The sequence below is a fragment of the Apodemus sylvaticus genome, chromosome 16 (genome assembly GCF_947179515.1).
Source record: "Apodemus sylvaticus chromosome 16, mApoSyl1.1, whole genome shotgun sequence".
Lineage (NCBI taxonomy): Eukaryota > Metazoa > Chordata > Mammalia > Rodentia > Muridae > Apodemus > Apodemus sylvaticus.
This window is the reverse complement of record NC_067487.1, coordinates 80,031,246-80,043,410: the sequence shown is the minus strand read 5'-3', so window position 1 is coordinate 80,043,410 and position 12,165 is coordinate 80,031,246. Positions and strand designations below refer to the sequence as shown.

At 39.8% G+C, this 12,165-nt stretch overlaps 1 protein-coding gene across 1 annotated transcript in view; it reads right to left on the bottom strand.

Annotated features, from left to right (window-relative positions):
- Positions 1-12,165, bottom strand: part of Adgrv1 (adhesion G protein-coupled receptor V1) — a 535,393-nt gene that overhangs the window by 490,415 nt on the left and 32,813 nt on the right. Inside the window, exons 10-14 of the mRNA XM_052159654.1 lie at positions 9,328-9,893; positions 8,770-9,046; positions 8,205-8,534; positions 6,707-6,883; positions 4,912-5,135 (exon numbers count right to left, since the gene is read on the bottom strand). Of these exons, the coding sequence (XP_052015614.1) occupies positions 4,912-5,135; positions 6,707-6,883; positions 8,205-8,534; positions 8,770-9,046; positions 9,328-9,893 (1,574 nt within the window). The remainder of the gene's footprint in view (positions 1-4,911; positions 5,136-6,706; positions 6,884-8,204; positions 8,535-8,769; positions 9,047-9,327; positions 9,894-12,165) is intronic.

Sequence of the window (12,165 nt, the reverse complement as noted above, 5' to 3'; positions counted from 1 at the left end):
TAGTGATAAAAACTGCATGGTATTGGTACAATGACAGGCAGGAAGATCAATGGGATAGAACTGAAGACCCAGAAGTGAACCCGCACACCTGTGGCCACTTGATATTTGACAAAGGAGCTAAAATAATCCTGTGGCCACTTGATATTTGACAAAGGAGCTAAAACAATCCAGTGGAAAAAGATACAGCATTTTTAACAAATGGTGCTGGTTCAACTGGTGGTCAGAAAAATGCAAACTGACCCATTCTTATCTCCTTATACAAAGCTCAAGTCCAAGTGAATCAAGGGTTTCCACCACATAAAGCCAGATAAACTGAGACTTATAGAGAAGAAAGTGGGGGAAAGCCTCGAACATATGGGCACAGGAGAAAAGTTCTTGAACAGAACACCAATGGATTATGCTCTAAGATCAAAAATAGACAAATGGGACCTCATAAGTTAACAAAGCTTATGTAAGGCTAAGGACATTATGAATAGGACAAAATGGCAACCAACGGACTGGGAAAAGATCTTTACCAATCCTACATCCAATAGACGGCTAATATCCAATATATACAAGGAACTCAAGAAGTTAGAATCCAGAGAATCAAATAACCCTATTAGAAAAATGGGGTACAGAGCTAAACAAAGAATTTTCAACTGAAGAATAGTGAATGGCCGAGAAACAACTAAAGAAATGTTCAACATCCTTAGTCATCAGGGAAATGCAAATCAAAACAAGCCTGAGATTTCACCTCACACCAGTCAGAATGGCTAAGATCAAAAACTGAGGTGACAGCAGATGCTGGTGAGGATGTGGAGAAAGAGGAACTCTCCTCCATTGCTGGTGGGACTGCAAGCTGGTACAACACTATTGAAATCAGGCTGGTGGTGTCTCAGAAAATTGGACATAGTACTTGAGGACCCAGCTATACTACTCCTGGAAATATACCCAAAAGATGCTCCAGCATATAACAAGGACACATGCTCCACTATGTTCATAGCAGTCTTATTTATAATAGTCAGACACTGGAGAGAACCCAGATGCCCTTCAACAGAGGAATGGAAACCGAAAATGTGGCACATTTACACAATGGAGTACTACTCAGCTATTAAAAACAATGAATTCATGAAATTCTTAAGCAAATGGATGGAACTAAAAATATCATTCTGAGTGAGGTAACCCAATCACGAAACAACTTATCATGGTATGCAGTCACTGATAAGTGGACATTAGCCCAAAAGCTTGGAATACCCAAGGCACAATTCACAGAACACATGAAGCTCAAGAAGAAGGAAGACCAAAGTGTGGGTGTTTTGGTCTTTCTTAGAAAGGAGAACAAAATACTCACAGGAACAAATATGGAGACAAAGTGTAGAGCAGAGAATGAAGGAAAGGCTGTCCAGAGACTGTCCCACCTGGGGATTCATCCCAGAGACAGTCCTCAAACCCTGACACTATTGTGGATGCCAAGAAATGTTTGCTGAAAGGATCCTGATATGGCTGTCTCCTGAGAGGCTCTACCAGAGCCTTACAAATACAGAGGTGGATGCTCTCAGCCAACCATTGGGCTGTGTACAGGGTCCCCAATGAAGGAATTAGAGAAAGGACTGAAGGAGCTGAAGGGGTTTGCAACACCATAGGAAGAACAACAATATCAACCAACCACACCTCCCAGAGCTCCCAGGAACTAGGCCATCAACCGAGGAGTACACATGGCTCCAGCTGCATATATAGCAAAGGACGGCCTTGTCAGGCATTAATGGGAAGAGAGATCCTTAGTCCTATGAAAGCTCAATAGATGTCCCAGTGTAGGGGAATGCAAGGATGGGGAGGTGGGAGTTGGTGGGTGGGTGGGGGAACACCCTTATAACAGCAGGAGAGAGGATAGGGGTTTCCGGGAAGGGCAGAAACCAGGAAAGGGGATAACATTTGAAATACAAATAAAGAAACTATCCAATAAAAAAAGTTTATGCACTTAGAAACCTTGGTGTTTTCTCATGGGGACACTGATGACTGTTTGAGGGCACCAAAGTAACAGCCAACTATCAGCAATGTTGCAGGAGAAAACATTGTGCAATCTCCTGTTAAGGACACTAATTACAGGCAAGCGAGGCACACACAGACCCCAGTTCTGACTTGTGAAGAATCCTTCACTAGTAGCCTTTAATTGGGAAGAATCGTTCATTAGTAAACTTTAGTCATCATTCATGTTTTTCTCTTTGGTGGCATTGGAAGGAAATGTCTTGTTGGGTTAGTAATCTGAGAACAAGGAGGAAGGAAAATGAGCCTCCTCTGTTTGGTGCCACCAGACCCCCAGAAAGACAGCATGACAGTAAGCAACACCATCAGTAAGCAACACTGTCCCCTGCAGGTGGCAGGAGAGAGGGAGAGGGGGAGGGGAGGGGAGGGCAAGGAGGGAGAGAGAGAGGGGGGGGGGAGAGGGAGAGGGAGAGGGAGAGGGGGAAGGAGAGAGAGAGAGAGAGAGAGAGAGAGAGAGAGAGAACTATGCAAGTCATCTGAATAAAATATTACTGTTTTGCTGCAATACAATCACACTAGAATTGGTTCATTCAGTATTTTTCTGAAACTTGGTTAAAACTTTGCAAAACTATAGGAGGATCCAGACAACATTACTTTCTTTTTCTTTTTTCTTTCTTTCTTTCTTTCTTTCTTTCTTTCTTTCTTTCTTTCTTTTTTTTTTTTTTTTTTGGTTTTTTGGAGACAGGGTTTCTCTGTATAGTCCTGGCTGTCCTGGAACTCACTCTGTAGACCAGGCTGACCTCAAACTCAGATATCCGCCTGCCTCTGCCTCCCAGACTGCTGGGATTACAGGCATGTGCCATTACTGCCCAGCTACAACATCACTTTCAAATGGTAAATTTCGTTCTCGTTTATTTATTTAAACATTTCTTTGGATACAGGAATATACTTAGCTCATTCTTGTTTGCATACCAGTTTCTAACCGAACTGACATGTTATTGCACATTTTTATTGATACATTTTATTTTAAAAGAAGTACACTATTTAAAATTAGCCCTGTGACTTATTCTTCCCAGTGGTGTGTATAGTATTCCACACAAACAAGGGGTGGGCGTGAAAAGAAAGAGCTTTGAAAAATTAGTATTAATTCATTTCTAATGTTCATGTGACATTTGAAAGACTATAAGGAAGAACTGCTAAGTTTGCTAAGGTATAATTTGGATTATTCTTCAAACATCCAGTTGAGATCAGCCAAGCTGACAAGGCTTCTATCAAGTGCAACAGACTTATAAATACTGTTCGGTTTGCTTTCGTGTTCCTTATAACTGTCCATTGACTTAACTAAATTATTCAAAAGGTCCATGAAAAAATTCTATTTCAAATTTAAATTTCATTGAATTTCACTAACTTTTATGAAGTGAAACAGTTAACCATCAGGCACTTTGTAACATATTACAATAGCATCATTTAGATTGTGTGTTGGCTTTTTAGATTTATTGTTTTTACTTTTGTTGAAGAGGAAAATAAAGGTGTGCTAATGAAAGAAATGACCAGTGACCTCTCAACCGATGTGTTCTCTGTAGTCTACATTTTGGTCATTCACTTTAAAAATTATGCCAACCTGTGTTTGCCTTCTAGTGTCTTCTGTGGGACTGCATTTGTAGCACAGAGAATAACCTCAATTATGTTAAAGATATAATTATAAGTAGAGAAAATAATAGGAGGAAAATATAACAATAGCATTAAAAAAAAAGACTATGCCAGACAGTGCTCACCTTTAATCCCAGCACTCCAGAGACACAGGCAGGTAGAATTGAGTCTAAAGCCAGCCTGGTCTACATAGAGAGTTCCAGACCAGACCCCTTCTCCCCACACCCAAAAAGATGCACAGGAACTGCTAATTAGATATCAAAGAAGCCCAGGATTACTTTTCACTGATTCATTCACTTGCAGTATAGAAGGCCTCGAATTCAGTCCTGAATCTTAACTTTTCATAACTATGAACTGTGCAATGTTCATATGTCACAGAAGTATAGATTTGCTTTCTAAAATTGTTGTCATCAACTAATCAGATTTCACTTTCACTTTAGAAAGCTGTTTTCTGAATTTTATAACTAACTAAATAACTAACTAAGCAAAACATAACAGAGGCCCTGAGACTGTGCTATTTCTGAAGTACATCCAGAGAAATGCTGGGCACTTATTAAGATGGTTGAAAGGTAACACGTGAAGTCAGGTAATTTTTTTTATTCTATAGAAACAAAAACTATTTATTATTTAAATGTCATGTAACTAGAATGAAGGGTAATCTTTTCTTTTAACTCACCTGATAAAGGCCTAACCTTGGCTTTCTTGAAAGTAAAGATAGCAGAGTGAGTGACCTTACGTTTCAGAGGGCTCGCTGCCGCCCTCATGAACGCAATAAAATTCACCATGCTTCAAATTTGTCAGCTACTTCCCATAAACTCTCTACATCATTCTCCCTCAGAGCAAGACAGGGTAGTAAAAGGTCACAAAATATAGTAATATTCATATTCAAAGAAAAAAGCCCTCACATAGACAACAGAATGACTGAAAGCTTTGCCAGTTCTTCTCCACAGTTTTCCCAGCATAGGGAGAAAGAGATTAAAACAAAATCACTAACGAAACACATAAAAGTCACTGTTTCCTATTTCCTTGATTCCCATGAAGAAGGAAGAAGAGGGCCCTGATCCTGGAAAGGCTTGATCCAGCATTGTAGGGGAGTACCAGGACAGAGAAAAGGGAGGGGGGGTGATTGGAGAATGTGTAGAGAGAAGAGGGCTTATGGGACATATGGGGAGGGGGGAACTGGGAAACGGGAAAGCTTTTGGAATGTAAACAAAGAATATAGAAAATATAAATAAAAAAAAGAAAGCAAAATTTGAAAATTAAAAAAAAAAAGTTGCTGTTTGCTGCTTGAGTTCTTACCTGTCTAGAGAAAGGGTTACAGTTTCATTCAACTCCGGTGTGTCATCGCCTTTGACAGTAATGTTGATTGATGTGTCACTTTGTCCAGATAAAAATACAACAGAGCCATTAAAGGGCCCTGCGTCATCCACAGTCACTGCCTTTGAATTAAAGCCAGAGGGCCGCAAGCTCCAGTACACGGTGGCCTGGCCATCAGTTCCATCTCGATGCAAGGGGATATATACCTTATTTTACAAAGAAAAAGAAGGAAATAAAACCTCTGCTGAATGTATGCTCCTGCGTAACATGAGCTCTCCACACACACACACGCAAATGTAATTGGATGACCACGTCTTCTCCAGATAAAGACGTAAACAATCAGGTGGCATCATAAACATACTTGGAGAAGCAGGGCATTAATTTTATAGACAATTTTTACTGTTTTTACTAACCAAATTTATCTACACTATAAACCCCACCAAAAATGTGAACTTGGAATTATCTTAATAAAAATGCAAATATATTTTTAAAAGGTAAAGAATAGTGAAAAATATAAAATACTGACCACTCTCCTGTTCTGTCAAACAACAGTCAGAAAGTCGGACAAGTAAACAAATGACAATTCTTAGAAAGAAAATAAGTAAGTATATAAAACTAACAAAGAGCTGTCCCTCCCTCAGCCACCTGAGCTGGTTAAGACCCGGAACAACTGAATGTAAATTCACAGCTTCACAGTCAACCAACAACGCATCTCAGTCCCTGGGAACAATGGAGGCACGTTTTAGGATTTGAGAAGGAAACTGTAGACTTTAAAAAATATATATAGTCAAAACCATTTTGAAAACTGACTCTTCTCTGCCCATTTATAGAATTTAATAACAAGGCAGGAAACAGTGGTCGTGATACTTTGATAGGAGACTTTGATAACAAACCCGGCTCCCCTCATTTCTGACCTCTATTTCAGGCTAATTTAAACCAAATCCTAAGTAGGCACACTTGCCACGCCATAGTACAGCAGTGCAAGGTATTCCAAACAGAAAGACACTTGGGAAGGTCTCAACCATGGCGACGGATGCTTGGGCTGGGGAGGAGGGAAATAATGAATACGCTCTCATGAGCGTGTGTGTGTGTGTTTGTGTGTGTGTGTGTGTGTGTGTGAGTGTGTACACATACATATGTTTATTATATATAGGCATATATACAGTTATTTTACTAAGGCTCAGCAGTTCACAGCTGTACCACCTTCACAACTGGCATCAACCATCGGATGCCCACTCCCTCTGAGTCCTCAGTCCCACCTGAGGCAGCACACAGAATGTTCAGAAGACAGAGTCCTGAAAAAACACTCATGTTTCCACAATATAAGCACTAAAAACCAGATTCCTAATTGGTTATGAAATGTCACAACACTGTGTAAAACCAATCACTATTAAACAATCTACTATCACATGAGCAATAAAGTCTATTTTTAATTAAAATTTTATAAAAATTCTATTTTTAATAAAAATAGTCTATCACTTCCCTTCCTCCCTTCCCTCCTTCCAGCCATCTAGCCCCCCATGCCACCCCAACTCTCAAGTTCAGTCTCTTTTTCTATTATTATTTTTGTTACACACGTATTTACCCATCTATGTACACAAATGTAGATAGAAACACAACCTCCTATGAATAGAAAAAATTAAAGACAAGCCAGATGCTCATCAGTTTTTTGTTCTAAATAGAGTATAGTCTATTAAATACATGTGAACCCTATATTAAAAAGTCTTCATATTCTTAGACACATTAGGACATATGAATAGAAAAAAGGCATACTTACCACCTCAGCAGCAGAATCTTTGGGCTCATGCAAAATGATTGGAAGGTTGCTAAGAAAGCCAATTTCTCCATTTGCAATGGCTGGGGTGACCAGTAATGAAATATTTCTGATTTCCCCGAATCTGGGACTTACTGGTGGAATCGGAGGGAATATGTTCACCAACACCACAGTTTCCAACTATAAAGTACATGCAAAAACAAGAAGGATGGTTTTAAAATTCAGATCACAGGTCACCAGTAACAAGAACTTCAGGACCTGCCCATCCCTACACCGTGCCTCTTACACTCAAAGTGTCCACCAGATGCTTGTCTTTTCCTATCTTTGAGTATGATTAGTATGTGGGATTCTTCCTAGGTGACCCTATAACTTCATCCTATCTCATTAACAATGTCTGAGTATCTTCCTCAAACTCCAAGTCATTACAACGGGTTACTACTAAGCATCTCACAACTGTCACATAGACATTTTAGAGACAGATGAATCCAAATAGGAACCACTGTCCTGCTCCAGGTCCTATCACCATTACTTTTTTTGTGTGTATCGCCACCAATCTGTCCATCTGTCACTTACAGCCAACTACACTGACCCTTTGAAAAACCAATTTAAAAACATCTTTCCACATTTTCTGCCTGGATTCCATTAACCTATACATCCAGTCAGTTACCTACTCCCCTTCTTTGTCAGACCTAAATCACTACAAAGAGACCATTCAGAACTCCATTCATACCCAGAGCAACCTAATGCTTAAAGAAATACAGTACACATATAACACACTATTATAATCTTCCAGTCGTTGATGGAGATGGTACTCTCCACAGTTAGAATGACTCTCCTTTCATCATCTTAGAATACGAAGTATGCCACCTTAAAAACCAACTAAAAGCCCCTCTTCTATATGAAGATTCTCGGGATTCTCCAGTTGCCTTTGATCACATTTGGAAGCTCTGGAAGTGGACGTTCACTGTGAAAAGCCCAGAGATGTGATCCACATGTAATGAAGAAAGAAATGAAGAAACTGCCTCTCATAATAAATGCTGTGGGAAACACTTATTCCATAAATCCCATAGTCAGGTCATATCTTCCAAGCCAAGCCACAGCTATGGTGCATCTGTGGCCTGGTTCACCAGTCTGTTACGTCGCTCTACTACATCATCCACTGCAGGTCCACCTGCATGCCACATCTGGTGTTACATGGAGTACCACCTGGCTAAAACAGTTATTTCAGCAGAATCCTAATATGCCATAGGAGAAAGTGTTGCCTCTTAAGGAACACTCAGGTTCCAACAATTTCAGTATGTAGTCCAGGCTGGCCTACAGCTCATGGTCCTCTTGTCTTAGTGTCCTGAGTACTGGATTACAAGTGCATATAATTACACCATCCCTAAGTAGTTTCAAGTAACAAATAAAACATAAATTATAAATATGAACCAAATAACTGTTAGCTATTTTCCATAGAGCGTTGTAGGTTAACCAAAGATGAGATTATTTATTATTATACCTGTACTAGGAAGTGCGCCCCATTCTGGAGGAATGCATCATTCCTTATCGGTAATTTTGTAGTCACTTGATGGTTATGCTCTGGGAAAAGGAGGCTGCTTCTCCTGGATGTATTTAAGACGCCATCTTTTGCTCGCAAGGGGTCCACAGCTCCGGCAGGAATATAAAGTGCAGAATAAATCACCTTCACGTCTCCCTTACTTCCCCCATGTCTCGTAAAACTCAAGGATAAGGATCGCTCGCTGGGGCTGCTTTTAATCTTCTGGCTTTCCAGAGGAAAAAAGGCTATTTCTCCATAAATATTGTCGCTGTCCTGAATGTAGAACAGAAGCTGCAAATGGGAAGAGAGGGGGAAAAAATCAAAAAGTTTTGAAATTTTTCAGAAAATAAAAGTTTTGAAACTTTTTAAATGGTAAAATATTTGTCTGGGCTTAAAGGCCATGGAAGAAGGTTGGCTTAGCATGGGCAGGGTCGGGTCGGCAGATCTGCACACTCAAGTCCCTCCGCTCTCATTGTCAGAGGGTGAAGCACAGGTTATCACAGGCGAAGCGGAGCAAAGGGTCTACCTGCGCGGGCTCGCTCACTTCAGCACCTCCTTGTATGGTGTGAGGCAAGAGTGTAAGGAGGTAAGCTTCAGCCTCTTCTGGGAGATCGTCCTCAGAGACAGCTAGAGGAATTGGCGCCAGCATCTGCCCTTGTGTGAACTGCACAGTCCCAGAAGCAGGGCTGATGTCTGCGGTCACTGGCGAGGGGTCACTACTGTTCCGTGTCAACACCCAGCTCACAGACACGTTCCCGTGCGTGCCGCCGTTTCTAACCACTGTAATTTCTTCAAATCTAGAACTGTTTATAACATACAGAGTCATATCATACACTTTAAAAGGGCAGAAACCCACACAAAATTTATTATTTTTAATATGAAAAATACACATATATGGATATAGCCTAAGAACTTATCACCATGTGAGTTCATTTTAATAATTAAATCACATTAAAAGAGAAATCAGTGACGCAGTCATAGTGGAAAAGGCATCTATCAGCTCAGCATTGTATCAGCACCACAAAAATTAAATTGAGTAACTACCATAAGATAATTACAGTTATAAGTTTAAAATAAATTATACCTGGACGCTGTATCTTCATCAATTATAACTGGCCTCTCAAACAAAATACTGTTGAATGAAAGAACTCCATATGGCTTGTCATTTGGCTTGATGGTGACCTGTACTGTAGAAGGGCCCATTAGCACGGCATCTCCCTGCAATGTGTTCTTTAGTAACATAATGTGAAATGATTCGGCTATCTCTGGTATAAGGTCATCGATTATCTGAAATTTCAGGTGTGACTCATGAACGAAAGGGGGAAAGACAAGAGTAGTATCCAGCTGCAGATCAATAAAGTCAACATCTGGCTGGGCATGTGCTGTTGACTCCCCAGTCGTAACTTTGTATCTGACTGACACCTGGGACTCATCAGACCCGATGAGATTTCCATCGTTTTCCTTTCCACGAACCACTGGAATAGTGAGTACGTGGTCGTCCTCAGGAACCAGGTAAACGCTCTGCATGAACTTCACAGGACTATCATTTTTCTTCACAATAATTTCAACTGAACTTCTAGAGGCATTAATCTCTGCTCCTCCTTCTACACTTCTCAGTTGAATCAAAAACATTTCATCGTTTTCTGGTACCTGTTACAGAATACAAGCAAAACATTATTAGCCAAAATATCCACAAATAGGCCCAAGTAATAAAAAAATGAGTGTTTCACAGAAGCTGAAAAGCTTGAAGTAAGGGGACAGTAAGAGGCTCATTTAGGCTCCTCCACACACTAGGTTCTCTTCAAAAAGCTAATTGATTTTCAGTTCAGATAGAAAATAAAAAATAATAAAGTAATTCTGTGAAGAATTAGTGATGCATATTTGTTTCTTTGAATCATGATCAGAGTTGGCAAAAGTGTAAAGAGCACAAAGTCCAAATGTGAGTAAATCCTTGTCAACCTCAGATCATTGGTAGGGTCAGAAAGAGTATTCAAAGTCTAACAATACCCTAGAATCTGGAAAGTATACTAAATATCAAATAGTTTCTAAATCTCGGGATATGAATGGCTCTTGCGTCTCTAATGATGTTTTGCTTGCATCCTGTAATAGATTTCAGAAAATGATGAAATATTTTGGATCCAACTGAGAAGCGTAGAGGAGCAGAGATTAATGCCGTGCCTGATTCTGGAGTCAGTTCTAGGAGAGAATACCAAGCGTCTCAGGAGAATGGTCCAAGAATGTCACTTCTCCACAGAATGCTAACGTTACTGAAGAGGATACTTTGTTATGGCTTACAGAAATCCAGGGGCTAATCTCCACTATGCCTTGCTGTCCAAGTTCTACATTCACTGTTAATTCCACCTTTTATGAATTTTATGTCATTTTATGAACTTATGAAGTAAAAACCCATTTTTGCCTCCATCAGTAGAAATATATCAGAAACTTATCCCAAAATACACTATTAAATAGTTTCCATTTACAAGATCAGTAATCAGTTCCTCTTACAGGGATCATAACCTACTATTGTTCTTGGATCTCCGAGCCTTTGTTGATGTCCCATCCTAGAAAACCAAGGTCATCTATGTCTATTAAATGTCCCAGGTTGCTACAGAGAAATCTGACCTTCTAATGTTTCTAAGGAATTTTCTCCTTTAAGTGCTGTTTGTGCTTTGGATACAAGAATTTTGTTGAAAGCTCTGCAGTTCTGTCTGTTTCTCCTGTTTTCTCTTCTTTTGCAGCACTGGACTCCTTTGCAAGCTTTTCTTACCAGCTCATGAGAGACATCTCTGTGCACTACTATTCAGATTTGGCTCTGCAATTGAGCTCTGTAATATATGTAAATTTGCAGTGGACCTCACATAAAATATGACTATGAAATCTTCTCTGTGACTATAAAACTAAAAATATCTAAACAAAGTAGGTAGCAAGATGTTACAGATGCTACATAAGACAGTGACCTGGGACTGATTCCCGGGACCTGTGTGCATAATGCATGTGCTTATGAACACACGTGCACTGATAAATAAATACTTCAATCTAAGCAAGAGTATCAGCTGCAACAGAATTTTTCTTGAACTTTTATTAAAACATGGTTGCATGGAGGGACCCATGGCCCCAGCTGCATATGTAGCAGAAGATGACCATTTCAGACATCAGTGAGAGGAGAGAACATGGGGTGCTGTGATGGCTCGATTCCCCAGAATAGGGGAATGCCAGTCAGGAAACTGGGGGGCAGGGGGTGAGCAGAGGGAGGGGGACAGGATAGGGGATTTTCAGAGGGGTGATGTGGAAAGGGGATACCATGTGAAATGTAAATAAAGCAAATATCTAATTAAAAACCTCACAGTACATGTGAACTCTAAAAGAAACACTCTTCTGGTTATTAGTACAGAGAAGAACACGAAAGCATTTACATGTAGTTTGTTTTGTGTTGTATCTATGTTAAAACATTTTTTCTTCCAGCTATAACACACTGTACAGTTTTCTCTGAGAAATGCATGTGAAAATACAATATAGTAATGAAATACAGTGCTGCACAGTAAAGGCAATCACATACGAATAAGAACTTCCTAATAGCATTTAGAACATATTGTGTATTGTGCAAAACATTGTTGTTTTCTGCTACAGAACATTCTTTTAATACCTACTGTTTTAAAACTCACGGTATATGTGAACTGTAAAAGAAACACACACACACACACACACACACACACAAAAAACCCATGGTTGCTAGATGATCACCCATGTCCCTGGTCATAATAAGCAAATGTTTAAAATTCTTCAATCTTTATATTATATTACATTAGTTTAAGACACTGGGGATGGAAACCAGAGGTTTGACCACGTTAGACAAGTGCCTCCCCACACCTCCAGCCCTTTAGATAATTTACTATGGAATAAGTCAGGTGAGGATTTGCAAGCT